The 19,232-nt window shown below is 40.5% G+C and overlaps 1 protein-coding gene across 1 annotated transcript; it reads right to left on the bottom strand.

The window, feature by feature from the left end:
- Positions 1-3,911: 3,911 nt before the first annotated feature.
- Positions 3,912-18,939, bottom strand: LOC139309797 (vomeronasal type-2 receptor 26-like). Its single transcript, XM_070934002.1, has 4 exons — positions 18,682-18,939; positions 8,538-8,664; positions 5,007-5,527; positions 3,912-3,956 (listed from the first exon to the last, which is right to left on the bottom strand). Exons 1-4 carry the CDS (start codon positions 18,937-18,939, stop codon positions 3,912-3,914), a joined length of 951 nt encoding a protein of 316 aa, XP_070790103.1.
- Positions 18,940-19,232: the final 293 nt, after the last annotated feature.

Raw genomic sequence — 19,232 nt, 5'->3', positions numbered from 1 at the left:
TTTTTGCCTAAAGCCAAGTTCTCCACTAGGAAAGATTTCCATTTAGGACCTTCCAGGTCAGTGTGAGAAGTGAACTGCAGCTGACTCCATCTGTCTCTGCCCAAAGTCTCCCCTGGAGGATTCGGCCGAAGAGCAGAGATAAAACTTTGAGGATAATAATTTTCCTTCTCACGAGAGATCCCTGAGTAATTTAACTAGTTCTTGGACTCGGAGTTCATTGGGCATTTCTCTGGAGAGAAACAGAAGGGAAATAATCCCCATCTGGTTCAAAATGATACAGTAAAGATAGAATTAAATTGTTCACCAAGAATTGAGAGGTTTGAAAGCTCCATCCTTGAAACTGGCCCAGAGGGAATACACGGCATCTGTGGTTGAAGAAAAAGAATTGTGACATTTGTTGGCATAGAGGTTAAAGAGAAAACTCCGGGGACTATTTAATGCCTGAACATGTCACTGAACTGAAATTGCTTCCTACTGAGTTAGAGCCAAAATTTACTTTATTTTGAAAGAGAATACTGAAGGGCTCCACCACAAAAGGTTGATGCAATATAGGTAGTCCTCAACTTACAACCATTCGCTTAGTGACCATTCATAGTTACAATGGCACTGAAAAAAGTGATTTATGGCCAATTTTTCACACTTATGACTGTTGTAGCATCCCCATGGTCACGTGATTTACATTTGGATGCTTGACAACTGACTCACCTTTATGACGGTCCCGGAATCATGTGATCCCCTTTGGAGACCTTCTGACCAACAAGGTCAATGGGGAAATCAGATTCACTTAACAACATTGTTACTATTTTAAGAACGGCAATGATTCACTTAACAAATGTGGCAAGAGAAGTTGTAAAATGGGACAAACTCTCTTAACTCACTTAGCATCATAAATTTTGGGCTCAATTGTGGTCATAACTCATGGACTACCAGTCCACAAGGACAAAATCAACCTATGAGAAAAACTAGTCATCAGGAATTAACATAGTTAAGAATAATATCAACCCTTGTACAGAGAGTGTGTGTGAGAGAGAAATTAGAGAAATAAATGATGACTTTCACCTGCATGTAAGGAAGAAATGGAGGGAAGGGGGCCCATCCTCCACTGCCACTCTTTTCCACACAACCAAGGCCCAGACCCATCATGTTGCCCATAGAAAAGGCCCAGGAAGGAGGAGAGGATCTGGGGGAACTCTTCACACACACCCCAATTCTGAAAAGAAACTAACGTGGTTTATGGGCTTTTGTGTTGCATTTTAGGGGGAAGCAGTCAATGAGGGTTTGTGAGAAAAAGGCAATGTGGGTCTCCCTGGATGGACCCTCTGGGGCTCTGAGAAAGGGGCATCCTGGGGTTGGTCCCTCATAGCCCCTGAAGACCCTCCGGCCGGGCTCTCCTGGGCAGCCGCTGCTCCCACTTGCCCAAGAGCCTCCACTGGAGGAGAATCTCTTCAAGGCAGCCATTTCTAGGTGGAGAGACACTTTTAGGACTTCAGCCTCCCCTCCCGCTGCATTTCTGGCAGGTTTTGCCTCTTTCTCATCACGCTGAAAGCTCTTAATTTTATTCTTATGTGAAACTCTCCACACACCCCACCCTTTGTCTTTGTTTATTCAACCTCTTCTCCATGATTGGTGGCTGAGTTCCCAGGCAACCATTATCTCTTCCCTCCTGTTTGATTGGCTGCTGCTGGGTTGCCATGACGACAGGGGCAGGCCAGGAACAGAGGCAGCCACTAGGGAAAGAGAGAGGCGGGTCTTTTGTCTCCCCCTCAGAACTGGAGGAGCTGAAGGGGAAATCTTCTCTCTTTTAGGAAGGTCTTCCTCAGAAAGAATAATGAAAGAATATTTTGAAAAATATTTTTAAAATGAAGGAAAAATTCAAGAAAAATTCAATTCTTCCTTTTCTGACAGACGAAAAACAGGAAACAGAAACTAAAAAAACAGCTAAAATCAGGAAGATAGAGTGGAATGGGACATTAAAGGATAAAGAGCTTATAGAAAATAGAGAGTGAAACAGAAAATAGTTCTAGTATTAAAATTAATCTTGGCATTAGCTGAAAGCACTTATAATTTACATTTCCTTTTTGAAGAAATGTGTAAGCTTTCCTTTTAGGAAATGAAAATGTCTCCCCAGACACTGTAGACAGAATCACAGAATAACAGTTGGAAGGGACCTTGGAGGTCTTCTAGTCCAACCCCCTGCTCAATCAGGAGACTCTATACCATTTCAGACAAATGTCTGTCCAATCTTATCTTAAAATCCTCCAGTATTAGAGCACCCACAACTTCTGAAAACAAGCTGTTTCACTGATTAATTGTCTTAGCTGTCAGGAAATTTCTCCTTAATTGTAGGTTGGATCTTTTTTTTTTTTATTGCAAAAGTTTTACAATTACATTTTTACCCCACTTTCCCCCCCCCAACCCACCCCTCACTCCCCACCCTAACCCCCCCAAACCCCCCTAGCCCTCCCCCCCTGACTTCCACTGAATATAATCCCATCAAAATCCCTTTTTTATAAAACTTGAACCCCTTAAACCCCCTTATAATTTTTTCTCTTCACAATTCATACATTCATACATTTCTATTTTATATAATACTTTCAATGAAAAGCTATTTGATACTTCCTAACTTGATATTTATTCTGCACATAATCTATCCATTTTTTCCATCCCCATACATAAGTCTCTTGTGAGCGGTCTTTTAAATATGCTGAAATCTTCGCCATCTCCGCAAAACTAGCCATCTTCAAAGTCCATTCTTCAATAGTGGGTAAAGCTTCATTTTTCCAATATTTACCTATCAATAATCTTGCTGCTGTTATCATGTACAATATCAACTTAGTTTCATCCAATGTAAAACCCTTTACTATACCCAATAAAAACAATTGTGGAGAAAATTGAATTTTTTTCTTCAACACATTCTGCATAACCCACCATATTTTTATCTTTTCTTTATAGGTTTTGGTCACCACATTACAAAAAAAAAAAAAAAAAAAGATGTTGAAAACCTTGGAAAAAGTGCAGAGAAAATCAATTAAGATGACTAAAGGCCTGGAGACAAAAACATATGAAGAATTGGTTGCAGCAGGGATAGTATTCACTTATCTTCGCTACCAGTTCGCAAATGTGAGCATGTGCGAACGCATACGCAGAGCTTCAAAAATGGGACGTGATGATGTCCGGGCAGGTGGGCGGAGCCTCCCGCATCCGCCGCTACCTGTTCGTCTGAACCGGATAGAACTGGCTGAATACCGCCACTGGGTTGCAGGATTTGGGTTTGGCCAGTCTAGAGAAAAGAAGGACTAGGGGAGACATGATAGCCATATTCCAGTATTTGTGGGGCTGCCACAAACAGGAGGGGAGTCAACTTATTTTCTGAAGCACCCGAAGGCAAGACAAGAAACAACGGATGGAAACTAATCAAGAAGAGATACAACCAGGAGTTAAAGAGATTAGGACAATTAACCAGTAGAAGGTCAAATGGAGGAGACTTTTGATGTATGTTTTCTTCCCTCTTTTATTGCTTGATTGCTTTTTTTGCCTTAGTACCTCCCTCCCTGAAGGAAAACAGGCAGAAGAAGGAACCTGAGCTCACTTACTTATAATAATTTAGCATCCTTTAGCTATGAATATGTTTGTGACTTATGCATTAATCTCTCCTACCATTTTGAGATGCATACTCGGGAGTCGCGTCTCTTTGTTGTGTGAGGGCCATTTCTCAATATTATTTGAGGGTGTCTCACAGAGCGTGCAAATAAACACTGCAGTGGGAGTTCATTACTTGCTTTGGGTCCTACACCTGATTCCACAAGTAGTAGGATACTGAACACTGGAAGGTTCCAGAGAATAGAAGAATTTCCCCTCCTTTAAGAAAAAAGATTTCTTCCCACTGTCAACTGGAAGAGGTCACACTCTAACTACAGGCATTTAAGGTAGGTGAGGATTTCCCCTTCAATCCTCTTCTGGTTCCGTAGAAGGTTAGAGGGGAGGAGCAAGGAGACCAAATTGGGCAATAGCTGTTCCCCCATAAGTGGGTCACTTCAGAAATGATGTAGCTCAGAGGAGGGGCAGGCTCAACCCTGAGGTCACCTTTTCCATTATTATATGGTGGTAGAAGTAGGATAGTAAACACTAGAGAGTAACCAGGGAATCAAGAGGGTATTTTTAAAATTCCCCTGACAATCAGCAGAGGTCACACACCGACCACAGGTCTTTATTATTTTTTCCCCTAGAAACTGGCAACAATGGAAAGGCCAGGTAGTGCTAGGACATTCACACACCTGAGAAATGATTGGAAGTATCAGTATGCCAACCCTCTCAGTAAGGCACAGGCTATAAAGATGTCTGTTACAGATTTCTCACTAGAAGGCAGAAAGTCCGTTCAGCACCTCAGCCCAGAGAAGGTGGAATGGGAGGCTAAGAGAGAGGAAGCTACAAAGAGGGTGAAAGCTGATCAGAGCCAAATGAATGACGATTGCTGAGAAGGAGCACCAAACCCAAATAGAGCTCTTGAAGTTGCAATACTGTATCATCTAACACTAACCCTTCTGCTCCCAATAGAATCAGACCTGGATTGAATTGAAATACCAGTTCGGAAAGAACCATGAAGGGAAAATACAAATATTAATTATTAATTAATTTTATTGTTTGGTTATTACTTTAGATTTTAATTTGATTAACGTAACCGTTTTTATTTCCTTGGATTTTAAATAACCTATATTGTCAAACAGGGGCAAACGAAGCATACAAACCAACAACAATCGCTATCAATAACCAATGATGAACTGTGAGCATAAGAAATAATTTCATTGTCAGTTCCCTACTTTTATCATCAAATGTTCCTTAGTATTTAGATCTGGTCTCAGGATGATAATGTAGCACTTGGGGAAGAAGATGCAACCCAACAGCCCAGCACCGGAGGCCAAGATGGAGAAGACCTGCACGGCCACCATGGACTTTCCTTTGGCACTCAGGTAGGTGGGCAGGAAGGAGATCCAGACACTGCAAAAGACCAGCATGCTGAAAGTGATCAGCTTGGCTTCATTGAAGGCCCCAGGCAGGTTTCTAACCAAGAAAGCTACTGTGAAGCATATGATAGCTAGGAAACCCATGTAGCTCAGGACAACATAAAACATGATGACAGAGCCTTCGTTGCATTGCAGGATGATCTCTCCAGGCTGGGAGTGCATGTCAGAGTCCAGGAATGGGGGAGAAACTCCCAGCCACATGGCACAGATGAAAATTTGGACAGCAGAACAAGAAAGGATAATGGAGTTGGCCAAGCTCTTCCCCAACCATCTTCTCATCCTGTGGCCTGGTTTTGAAGCCAGGAAGGCCAGCATCACTGTGATAGTTTTGGCCAACACAGAAGACACAGCTATTGAGAAGACAATGCTGAACATTGTTTGTCGGAGAAGACAGGTGGCTTTTTTTGGTTGGCCAATGAAGAAAAAGGAGGACAAAAAGCAAAGCTGGAGGGAGACCAGGAGGATGAAGGAGAGATCCCGGTTGTTGGCTTTGACAATGGGAGTTTCTAGGTATTGAAGGAATATGATTAAAACAAGGCCTGTGATTAGGAACAAGAGTAGGGCAAATGACACAAGGATGATTCCAAGATATTCTTCATATGACAGGAAGGTTATTCTTTTGGAGATACATTGGACTCTGTTCTTGGTTGGATATTGATCATCTGGGCACTTGGTACATTTTTCAGTATCTGAAAAAACAAAGTAATATTTCTTTTATTGTCTTTCAAATTTCAAGAAAACCTTTGGATGAGATATGATACCGAGGGACAGGAAAGTCTCACTAATAGTATATTCTTACACTAGCAAAAACAAAAACAAAAACAAAAAAACCCTAATACATACAACCTATAAAAACAACAACAAAAATGAAATAAGATGAAACTATATAAACAAGAACAACAAAATAAAATTAAAAGAAGAAACATATGGTGCCACCACCTCCCTTCTCTGAGAAAATCCATCAGATTCCTATCTTGCACTGAGCTTACCACAGCCCAAATGCCTGAGAGATGTAGCAAGTCTCCAGAGGTTTTGTTGGGGGCCAATTGAATCTTTTAGGGAACAGATCTTTTGCACGCCAATTATATCTGGTCTGGTGGGACAAACAGATACCCTCAAGGAGAGGAAGCTCTGCAGATACCCTGGTTCTGTCTCATGGAGGGGATTGAAGGTGAATTTAATTGCACTTGAAAAGAAACGGGGAGCCTGTGCAGCTTACACAATAGGGGTGTACCATGGAAGAACATAAGGAAACACTGTTCATGCCATTGGATTCTGGACCATCTATAAATTCCAGATGGGTTTTAAAGAGCAACATGTGTATAGGATAGAAACACTGGAACAGAAAACTGACTGAAGGGGAAAAAAAAAAAAAACCTCCCTTTGAGGTTTTTTATTTATTTATTTATTTATTTATTTATTTATTTATTTATTCATTCAATTCATTCATTCATTCATTCATTTATTGGTCATAGCTTTATAGGAGGAAAACAAGAAAAAAACTCTACCTCTGCCTCCCAGCATCCATCTGGTATTCATCTAGCTAGCTTACTTGCAGCAAACAGCCAACAGCTTGGTCAGCTTCAGCATGTTATCGCAGGCTCAGCACGTGGCTCGTCGGAGGTCTGCTCTGTTGCGCCTACCACCGGTCAACTGAGCTGAGCTGCTGCCGCTGCCACGGAACACTGGAGACTTCGCGGCCGAGTAGCTGATTCGCAGTTGGATCGGCCTCCCAGAATACTGCCAATCAGCTATTCTAGGCAGTGTGGATTGCCACCACCACTTATTGCTGCCCATTCGCTGCCACCCATTCGCTGCCACCCATTCGCCACCGCCCATTTTCTGTGGCCCGTTCACTGACAATCACCGCAGCCTGTTCATCAACATCCATCAGCAAATGAGCAGCAGTGAACGGGCAGTGGCGATCGGGCTCGGGTGAATGGATGGCGGCAATCAGTGATGGCAAATGGGCAGCAGCGAACGGGCAGTGGCAAATGGGTGGCAATAGGCAGTGGTGATGGTGGTGATCCCCACCACCTAGAATCTAGATAGGTGGTATTCCGGGATGCCGAGCCAACCGCCAATCAGCTGCTCGGCGGTGAAGGCTCCAGCATCAGCCATCTCCCGCCCACCACAATATTCACTCAAACATGCACAGAGACTTCCACCCACTTTTTTTGGGGGGGGGGTGTCTTATAGTGCGAAAAATACAGTATGTTTATCCCAATAATGTTAAAACTCAGTTACTGATGATTGACCCACCAATCATGCTCCCAATAAACTTCTCTAAAAATATGGAGCACAAGATAAAAGTTGTCTGACATGGAGAATGTGTTTAGTAGGAAGTGCACAATTGCTTACTTCAAAGTAAGTCATACAGCCCCTTCTAGGAAAAGAAAAATCATTAACAACCCTGAAATTTAGAGTATCTGCAGACTATAAGGCCCTCTAGAAATCCCTTAAAATGTAATAGTTTCCAATAGTCCTGGAGATCCCTTAACAACAGAGTCCTGTGTGATGGTTGCATGGTAGGTAGCATCTTGATGGATTCCTCTCTTGCTTTCTTAGCATTTAGTTCTCATTGTTTAAATTTTTAATTTGTGGTTTAATTGTGTGCCACCAAAAGTCCCTATGTCTGAAATAGACAACCATATAAATAAATTTGAAAGGAAAGAGATCTTAAGGAAATTAATTCATGAAGGAATTCAAGAAGAGGAACTGAATTTGTTACCTTCAAAATCTTTTTACTCTATAAAAAGGAGAAGATGAAGCAATATATTTCTATACTCACTAGACTTGGCAACAAATTTAAAGAGAAAACGAATTCAACATTGGTGTCAATGGAAATTAAGTAGATTGGTCTTTTATTAGTTCTCCATTACCCCCCTCCTTTCTGTTTCTTTTAATCCCAATACTGTATATTAATGTAGTCCTTTTTTCCCTTTCAGAATCACATCTATATTTCTTTTTTGTTGGTGTTATAATTGTTTGTATCTCAATATTTAACAACAATGAAAATTGGAAAAATAAGAAAAGGTGGGAAGTAAATAGCTACTTGGTGATTTTATGGTGAAATTTCTGTTTGGTTTTCATTGTTCTTTCAACTCAATTAGATATTTCAGTTTAGAAGGATTGATGATCTTCATACAGATTAACTGATGAAATGAATGGTTGATTGATGTATCTTTGGGCCTGTAATGTAAAGTCAGGTTAGGTGACCAAAACCATTGATTTAAAATCATTCCTCAGGTTACAAAGGATTCAAATATTCCTAAGGAAGATAAATATGGAAAGACACGTCCAAACTGGTAAATAAAAGAGAGATTTCCTACCAATCCACAACATCCTTCTTCCTACCTCATCCATCCAAATCTTTTTCTTACCCCTCCCATTATGGAAGAAATTGGATACAATGAAAATAAGAACAAAACAATCAAACTTATATATGTCTTTAAGATGTATATTGATACAAGTGGTCTGGATGAACCCAGTAGGTTTCCTTATGGTGTCACCCACCTTCCTGAGTGGAGATGGTCCCTTCTGGACAAGGAAGGCAGTCGTAGCAGCAAAATGGCTCTCCTTCTCGAGCCTTCTTCACAAATCCAGGTTGACATTTTTCCACACATTTGGACTGAGGCAGAGACTGAGAAGAAAAAGAAGAAATGAGAAAGAAAATATATTGAGACTCATCATCCATGTAAGATGGAGATAGTTATGAACCAAGTAGTCTATGGGCTTCACATAGGCAAATATGAAATCTCTGAATACTTCCAAATAGTTACATGAGATACAATTGCAAGCAGATGCTTCATTTAGTTCCTCCTTTTTTCTTGGGGCATATCCGATTGCAAACAAAAGTACCTTTTTATTTAGTAAAGACTGGAGGGATGAAATAGTGAAAATATTTAAGCATCAAGTAACAACCAGGGGTTTCCACCTCACGGTGAAATTAACACATTCCTCTCTTCTTCATATAGGCATGATTTTAAAATAAGATATCCACTCATACTAAGTTGTGAAGTAAACTTTACTGTAAAAGATTTATTAAGTTTTTATTCCATTAGATTTATTAGAATAAAACTGTGACGAAGAAAGAAAATTCTGACCAGTGGGATCTGGAAAGTTTTTTTCCTGGAGTACATAAAACATTGCAAATCTGTTTATCCTTGAAAACAGTCCAAAATTATCTTCCAGTTAAGACAAAAAGTGGATGGAGCCTCCCACTGCCACTGCTACAAGTTTGCCCGAACCGGGGTGAACTGGTCGGAACCCAACACTGGTATGAGCCCTGTGTGAGAAAGGGATATCCAACACAAGTTCCTTTCTGTTGAAAGACTACAATCAAGTGACAAAAACCCACAGAGAAACACACACTCATATTTATTATTAGTTTGATTTGGTCCATCTCAGTATATCCTAAGGTAGCTAACAGTCAAAATAAACAATTGCACTGAAGGAAATTTCAGATGAAGTACACTTTTACAAGCCAATGCCAAAATCTAAGTAATATTTCCCTCAAAATTGTCCCTTATTGCTTCTCATATCAGGATTATTGTTATTTATTTATTTTTTTTGCACCAAAGTCATGCTTCAGTACTTCAGTTTTCAAGCCATTATCATGAGCAGCAAATAAATGTACTGAATCAATGAATAAATAAGCTCACAGATCAGAACAGTCATTATACGTTCATGAGAACGGAAAGCCTTGGACCTCCTTCCTCAATTCCACTATCCCAGCGGGGTTAAAGAGAGGCATGTATAACTATGGTCTCAGCTGATTAAAAGCATCACAGACTCTAGACCTGCAATTTTAGGAGACCCTGACTCCAACCAGGACATGATAAAGCTTATTTCCCAATTGAACCAACAGGACCGCCATTCAATCTTGATTCCATTTCATCAGATTCAGCCCAAACCTGAAGTCAACAGAATTGATTCATCTTTGATAATTGAAGACAAGGAACAAGTGTACCAGAAGGTATTTACATGAAAATCTTCAGCATATGAGGCCCTCTCTCACCTGTTTTATGGTGTTAAATTGCAGGAAGGATATTAAATGGCAAAGATTTGTGTCCTAAATAATTATCACCCCAAATCTCATTTTGGATATAGCTGAATCAGTTTATAGCAGTACTCAGCATTATAGATCTGAAGGATATCTTGGTCAATAGAACTGAAGCCTCCCTATCTGTCTAAGAAAATTATAAATGTTTTACTCCACACATTCAATTCTCAGTGAAGGTTACCCACTTTCTTGACTAGGTTTAGTCCACTTGAAATGGGTCCTAATTATTTGGAAGAAAGAGAAAAGACATCAATATTTTCCCCACCTTGTTGAGCAACTTTAGCTGTGACAAAACATCTTGGTTGATTGTAAGTCTCTGCCTTTCAAAACTCCCCAATTCCTTGTCGATGGGATCGTCCTTGGGCAAAACCACCCTACTAATGATGTCCAGATCTGCTACAACATCTCCATTTTGATCCAAGTACACTTTTAGCAGAGAAAGATTGTACAATTCCTTCTTCTTTAGGAATGGATGAAACTACAATGGAAACATCCAGGAATTTTAAAAACAGAAGTCTTGGTTTCTAATTCTTATGTCTTTTTACATTTGAATCTTTCTTCTATGGTTTTTTAACTTGTAAATATTGTGAGTTGGGAGAACAAGTGTTGCCACTATCTTCAAAACATAAGAACAAAGGTTCAGTAATAGTTGTCAATCATACAATATATTGTCAAAAAGTATAGTGGGAAGGTGTAATTGACAAAATATGTCAGTTATAATTTTATACCTTTTAGGAAAGGTCACATATCAGTTGAAGAAAATCCCAAAAATAACTGGAGTATTCATACACTCCTTGAAAACAACAGGGAGATTACCAGAAATTAAAGATTTGTTAAGAAGAAAGTTACAAGGCCAAACTTCATTCAGGTAGAGCAGACAGGAGAAATGATCTGACGAACTAATTCCATTTTATTGTAGATCTATATTATCAGAATCTTGCAAGCGTGAAAGTAGAAATTTTTCATCACCTCATTTGACAGTTACAAAAAATTATCTCTGAATTTCTTTCTGTGACTGTTACACAGCTGCGGGTTCATTCCCCCCTCCCCATCTTATCTGATCCTTCCCCCATCTTTTTCTCTGGTCCACATATAATTAAAATTTCTTAATACATTGTGTTAAGGAATTCGCAGAGCAACACTTGAGTAGCAAAGGTGTGCACATGAAAGCGATTGAGAGCACTTGCGAATAAACAGCAAGCACACAGATACACTGAGTTGTGTTTACTTTTTAGAAAATAGTAATAAGGCACAGTCCAATAAACAGTCCAGGTCATACACAGATAAAGCAGTAGATAGTAAAACAATAGCCCAGGGACATTCCGATAACAAAGTCTTCTTACCAGTCATCGTAGTCATACACAATAAACAGTTGCAAATAGTAGCAAACACAGCAAATAGCAGTAACAATCAGCAAAGAGCAATTATGATCAGCATGTTTCAAGCTCCCTCTTAAGGACATTGGCTACAGAGCTAACCAATCAGGACACAGTATGATGCAATACAGCAATACAGTCTTAAAGCTATATTGAGGGTTTATATATTGCCAACCCAACAAGTTAGGTTATTATCATTTCCTAACACATTGTGTGAATATTGGGGGTAAAACATGTTTTTAGCAAAGAATTAACAAAATGCTTCATGATATGATGAATGGGGATCTAGTTAATTGAGCATTGGATGGCATGATAACTAAGTGGATGCATCTTTAAAATTGTACTCAAATAAATTTTAATTTTATTGATAAAATTGGTGAGTTATGAAAAACAATAGAACCTTGCTTATTGATTCTTCTATATTTTCATTAATAAAGGAAGTAGATAAACTATGTCAGATTATTCATGAGCTGGCAGAGACATTGTAACAAGATCAGTCAATGAATAGGCATAGCAACTAAGTCAGCCAATTGGGAGCTGAGACAGACTGGAGCCAGTGCGTGTCTTAGTTTACAGCTTCTGAGTCTGTGCAGAAAATTGAAACTGAAACTAGGCAGTCTGTGTGTGCTTGTCTGCTCTGTTGAAATGAAACTATGTTGGGGATGGGGGGCACCGTGTTACTGTGGTTCTCCTCCTTTCTCTCCGACCGGTCGCAGTTCATGTTGGCAGGGGGGCAGAGGCCGACCTCGAGGCCTCTTATATGTGGAGTGCCTCAGGGGTCGGTCCTCTCGCCCCTCCTGTTCAACATTTATGTGAAGCCGCTGGGCGAGATCATCCGTGGCTTTGGGGTGAGATACCATCAGTACGCTGATGATACTCAGCTGTACATCTCCACCCCAGGCCACCCCAACGATACCCTTGAAGTGATGTCCCAGTGCCTGGAGGCTGTACGGATCTGGATGGGGAGGAACAGGCTCAAGCTCAACCCTTCCAAGACTGAGTGGCTGTGGTTCCTGGCATCCCAATATGGTCAGTTGACTCCATCACTGACCATTGGGGGCGAGTCTTTGGCCCCCACAGAGAGGGCTCGCAATCTGGGAGTCCTCCTGGATATGCAGCTGTCCTTGGAGGAACATCTGACGGCTGTAACCAGGGGGACCTTTTATCAGGTTCGCCTGATTCGCCAGTTGCGGCCCTTTCTTGATCGGGATTCCTTGTGCACAGTCACTCATGCCCTCGTAACCTCTCGCCTTGATTACTGCAATGCTCTCTACATGGGGCTCCCCTTGAGGAGCACCCGGAGGCTCCAACTGGTCCAGAACACAGCAGCGCGGGTAGTGACGGGAGCAGCGTGGCGCTCCCATGTAACACCGCTCCTGTGTGAACTGCACTGGCTCCCGGTGGTCTTCTGGGTGCGCTTCAAGGTGTTGGTTATCACCTTTAAAGCGCTCCATGGCATAGGGCCTAGCTATCTTTGAGACCGCCTACTGCCACCGACGACCTCCCACCGACCCGTGTGCTCCCACAGAGAGGGCCTCCTCGGGGTGCCATCAGCCAAACAATGCAGGCTGGTGGCCCCCAGGGGGAGGGCCTTCTCTGTCGGGGCACCTACCCTCTGGAATCAGTTGCCCCCTGAGATAAGGAGAATCCATGACCTCAGTGCCTTCCGCCGTGCCCTTAAAACTTTCTTTTTTCAACAAGCCGGGCTGGCTTAATTTCTTTTTAAGGGTTTTTTAATTGTTCTGTTTTGCTTATCGTTTTAATTAATGGGGCCAAATCTATATATATTTTTAAATGTGTTTTAATATTTGTATCTGATGTTTTTATCTGGCTGTTCACCGCCCTGAGTCCTCAGGGAGAAGGGCGGTATACAAATTCAAAAATAAAATAAAATAAATAAATGTTCTCTCCTGCCTTATGTTGTAACTGCTACTACGTTGAAGAAGAATCAACTATTGGTATTGTAAATACTTCATCTATTATGTATATAAAGATGTTAATGAATCCAGCTGAATCAGTTATCTGTGTGTGCTTCTGGATTTGATTTTTCCTAGAAACTCTGATAAACTATTCTTTTGGGTTGCAAAAATTATAATAATGCTTGAACAAAATTATTTTGATCTCCTTTAAAAAAATTCCCAGCTTTCACAAAATAAAAGTATGATAGAGAGAGGTGCTTAAGTAAAGTTCAGTTGGAAACTAAATTTTAGCATCTAGGACTTGATACATGATTGTATCTTGGATAACAACAAATGAATGGCAGCTACAATCTTTATCTTTCTTTAAGATTTCATTTGTAGTTTTTCTCAAATTATTCTGTATGTAGATGGGTTACTGGTTATAATAAAGTAGTAGTAATATTTTAATGATATGATAATAACCATGTTATTAATTTGACGATAATGTCATTAATGATCCAGTGGAATCATACCAGGTTCTCTTGTAGGAAACATTTGTAGAAGACATTGCACAAAATATTCATCAGCTTTAGGCAAGGACAAAATAGGCAAGGAAGGGCTCAAAGGAGCTGCTTTTAGCCTTGAGGAAAGACAACAAGGAGGAGAGCCATGTTGGTTTACAGGGATCTTAAAATCAGAAGGAATCTGGGAACAATGTTTTGAATATACAGGTTGTTCTTGCAATAAGTTAACAGATGTTGTACAGAAGCTTAAGATCTTAAACAACCAAGCTCAGAGAGCCCCAAAGACCCTGAAAAGGAATCTAGTTTGATGGATCCTTATTGGGACCCCATACCTTCCACGGTTGCAGCCTTGGAGTTCCCAATCTCTCTTCTCCCTCCTTACTTCTCCTCTTGACATTGGACATTGCAGCGTTTATGGCATGGGCCAGAATCTTAATGACAGTATAAGCAAAGCCTGTATTTCCGATCCACATTCTGTTCTTTTTCTTTTGGGTATCTAGTGGTGTTTTTTGGGTGCATCTTCTCTGACCTTTGACAGAAAAGATATTTTTTGAAAGAGAACATTGAAAATATTCATCTTGAAACTCAGGCTCCACAAGGAAATCATCTTTATAGGCATTATCTTTTTCCCAATTCTCTTTCCACTGAAGAGGAAAGCTCCAAATACTATGGACGTATTTGAGACACTTGTCCCTTGTCATTGAATACACTCCAATTGTTGTCATGATCCAGACTTTCCCTTCAATGGGTCCTGGCAAACCTTCAAGTGCTGAATGGAAAGGAAGAATTCTAGGAAAAATGGGATCAAATTCTATGAAGTGAACAAAGACATTGACTTGTTTCCACTTGGAGAGGGCACCCCTGAGAGGTGCTGTATGTCCAGTTTCTGAGAATTGTTGTGATATAACAACACAAATTCTATTCTTGACAAGCATAGGAGTAAAAGTCCTCATGAAATTCTCCCCCTTCTCTGTGTCTGGAGCAAAGAGACCAATCAGGATCCATCCAAAATGGAGGAGCACTTGAACAATTCCTGGGTACTGGAAACCGCCTTTGGGGAGCATCGGATGGAAAAAGGGGAATTGACTTTTATCATTCAGAGCCTCTGAAGCAATTCTATTACTGAGCTGTAAAAAGCAATGAAGTGCTGGTTATATTTAGGGTCCTACCAACTTCCAATTTTTAGCTTTTAATGAATCCAACTTTTTTCTCATGCACATATCCTGTTTCCCCAAAAATAAGACCTAGCATGGTTTTTTTTACATATGTGCCTAATATAAGCTCTGCCCCCATAATAAGCCCTACTTAAATGCCCATGCAGACAGTTGGCCGCCCGTTCTGTCTGAGCCAGGAGAAGAAGGGGGCCGGCGGCCTTGCAGAGTCATGCTGGATGGGGCTGCCGGAGCTGTTGATGTGAGGTGAGACAGGTGTTGGGCATGAGTGGCCTGGCCTTTGGTCTACATAAGCTCCTTTAATGTTGAGGGAGCCAAGATCTAGTCACAGAGAAAAATACCCCAGGTAAGAAAAGGTATGAACTTGCTCTATTGGCTCATCATCGAATAGCCCTATATGGCAATGATATCATTTTCCAAAGACCATAACCTTTGACTTTGGCTTATCAATAATCAGATAATTCTTATGAGAATAGGAGTCAAGTCTTCTTAACAGTATATGAAACCCAAATGTCATATGGGCAGTACCCTTGTCTTACCTTTTGGTAAGGATCAGTCCTACTTCTTATGGCTCCATTGATCCTAAAACAGGGTATCCCAATCTATGGGCCACACCTACTAGTGTCGCTGGGAGAAATTTGCAACTGGGATGCAGAAACAGCCAGCAAGCACAAATGTTCATAGATGCATCCTCACTCGGCCTCTTGGATGAAACCATCCCCCTCTGCTCCCCCACCCCGCCCCGGTGTACAAAGCTAAAAACATTAGGGAACTCTGACTTAAAACACACTCTCAAACAAATGAATGTAGAATATGGAATAATTGGGACAGAAGGATCTTTAAGGTCTTCTGGTGCAGCCCTCTTCTCACATAGCAGATCATATGTCATTCCAGACAAAATGAATGTCCAGCTCTTTTTGAAAACCTCCAGTAATGGAGCATGCACACCTTCATGAGGCAAGCTGTTCCACTGATTAATTTATTTTATATTTATTTTATTTTATATTTATTTTATTATTTTATTTTATTTTATTTTATTTTATTTTATTTTATTTTATTTTATTTTATTTTATTTTATTTTATTTTATTTTATTTTATTTTATTTTATTTTATTTTATTATTTTATTTATATGCCGCCCTATCTCCGCAGGACTCAGGTCGGCTCACAACTATAAAATATCTAATAAAAGTGTGTTAAAATACATGTTAACCACACCAGTCCAGGCTGAACAACAATGTCTTTAAGTCGCGGTGGAAGGTGTGGAGGTCAGGGGTCAAATGGAGCGCCAGAGGAAGTTGGTTCCAGAGGGTGGGAGCACCCACTGAGAAAGCTCTGCCTCTGTCTAGCCGACGGCACCCAGAGTAGGCCCTCCCTGTGAGAGCGCACCGGGTGATGGGGAGCTGTTGCTGGTTGCAGATGGTCCGACAAATATCCTGGACCTAAGCCATGTAGGGCTTTATAGGACATCACCAGCACCTTGAATCTCACCCGGAGGGCAACTGGCAACCAATGCAAGTCGCGCAGGAGAGGTGTAACATGGGCGAATTGGGAACCACCCATCATGACCTGTGCGGCTGCATTCTTACCAGCTGAAGCCTCCGGATGGTCCTCAAGGACAGCCCTAGGTAGAGAGCGTTGCAATAGTCAATACGGGAGGTGACTAGCGCATGAGTAACTGTGCGTAGGGCATCCTGGTCCAAATAAGGGCACAACTGGCGCACCAGGCAGACCTGGGCAAACGCCCCCCCCCCGGACACGGCTGTTATATTTTATATTTTATATTATATATAATTTTTCTCACTGTCAGTGCTTGTAGAAAGGGCTTTGAAAAGGGTCAACATTCTGAGTTCCATTGTAAGGGCAATCAGTTTCCTCCATAATATTTCTTGGTTTACTGTGTCAAATGCTATAAAGACAGCAAACCATTATTACCTCTGACTGATATGTTTTTATAGTTAATGGTTCAAGGCAATGCAATTACCAATAGTAAATCAAATCTGCTTGAAGACTGCTGGAGCTTCTACAAGGAATGCACTTTTCATCCACCTACCCTCAACTCTACTCAAGTGGAAGTTTGCATATAATTTAGTCAGAATAACTGTTAGAGAATGGGCCATGAATAATTAGGGTCCTTTTAATTCCCTTTTTTATACAGTATATATGAACTACAATTGCCATTTTTGACCCAAATGGGTATGGCAATTATAATTTATATGTGTAAATGAACCTGCCTATAGAGTTGGGATATTTATTGAATTGTAAATCTGGTAGAATTGTTCTTAACAAATTTAACAATGAATTTGAACATGAGCATTTTAGGGTAAAAAATAGTTGACATTTTGGCTTACATATTTGTAACTCTTTTATAAAATGGTTAATTCATGTTTGAGATTATCATTACTTTGGCTAATATCATTTAGCTAATATTGGCTAATATTGAACATTGGGCGCTATCTAACAAAATGAAATTCAACGGTGAAAAAAGTAAGGTTCTACATTTAGGCAAGAAAAAGAAAATGCACGGGTACACTATATGGTACCTCACTCAATAGTAGTTACTGTGGGAGGGATCTTGGAGTCCTAGCGGACAATTATTTAAATATGAGCCAGCAGTGTGCAGCAGCTGCCAAAAAATCCAACATAATTCTAGGATGCATAAACAGAGGAATAGAATCAAGATCACATGAAGTGTTAATATCACTTTATAATGCCTTGGTAAGGTCACACTTGTAATACTGCATTCAGTTTTGGTCGCCACAATGGAAAAAAGATGTGGAGACGCTAGAAAGAGTGCAGAGAAGAGCAACAAAGATGATTAGGGGACTGGAGGCTAAAACATATGAAGAACGGTTGCAGGAACTGGGTATGTGTAGTTTAATGAAAAGAAGGACTAGGGGAGACATGATAGCAATGTTCCAATATCTCAGGGGTTGCCACAAAGAAGAGGGAGTCAAGCTATTCTCCAAAACACCTGAGGGTAGGAAAAGAAGCAATGGATGGAAATTAATCAAGGAGAGAAGCAACTTAGACCTTAGGAGAAATTTCCTGACAGTTAGAACCATTAATCAGTGGAACAACTTGCCTCCAGAAGTTGTGAAAGCTCCAACACTGGAAGTTTTTAAGAAGATGTTGGATAACCATTTGTCTGAAGTGGTGTAGGGTTTCCTGCCTAGGCAGGGGGTTGGACTAGAAGACCTCCAAGGGCCCTTCCAACTCTGTTATTCTATTCTATTCTATTCTATTCTATTCTATTCTATTCTATTCTATTCTATTCTATTCTATTCTATTCTATTCTATTCTATCCGGGAAAGAAATGTCAGCTTTCTACTAGTGCTACACATTCCTATTGTCCAGAAGAAACTTTGATTGAACACAGAGCCTCTCCTCACCATCACAAGTGTGCGGTAAAAGCCCTCAAAGCAATGAGGATGGTCTCATGAGTAGATGTTTCCATTTTGATCCTTGCTCCCTCCCCACTGTTACCTAAATCCCCAGCCATGAAATCTTCATAAAGGTCATAATGAAAAGCAGATTTTGAATTCTATAGAGAAGAAATGGTTGGAGCTATCACTCACACCCCAACACCCCACTCACTTTACCTGATAGAAAAACACAAACACAAACCTGGACGACTTTGTAGGGGCTGACTAATGTTGACATCTGGACAGAGATGTCTTTGTGAGCTCCATCAAAAATCACCAAAAGGTTGTCCATCCTTCCACAGCTGTAGTTGGGAACGTTGGCTTCTCCAGTAGAAAGCATACCTAGCAATGCCTCTGAAGTGCCAAGGGTGTTCATATAGTTGTCATAAATGTTGTAGCCAAGTGTGCAATTGCGCAGGAGCTGGTGATTTTTATTAACCACTTCAATATTGAAAATCATGCATAGTATTCTTTTCTTTTCATAATCTAAACTAGTGTAAAACCATGCTCAGGTTAATATTAGCATCACCAATAGCAAAAACTATTTTTTCTCTATTTAATCCTTTTTTTCTCCACAAACTCTTAAGCCAATATTGATCCAAAATCAGAGGTACATGATAGACTCCCATCACCCTTTAATATTTGTGAGTATGGGGAAGATAGCATGGAGATATTCCTCCAAGAGGATTAAAATCAGACATTAACCACTATTTGTAGAAGTACTAACTTTCACCAGCCCAGTAAACAGGTTGC

This window comes from Pituophis catenifer, unplaced genomic scaffold (genome assembly GCF_029215685.1).
Source record: "Pituophis catenifer annectens isolate HBS135680 unplaced genomic scaffold, rPitCat1.0.hap2 SCAF_2, whole genome shotgun sequence".
Taxonomy (NCBI): domain Eukaryota; kingdom Metazoa; phylum Chordata; class Lepidosauria; order Squamata; family Colubridae; genus Pituophis; species Pituophis catenifer.
Note: the sequence above shows the minus strand (reverse complement) of the source record. Positions and strands in the feature narration are given on the sequence as shown.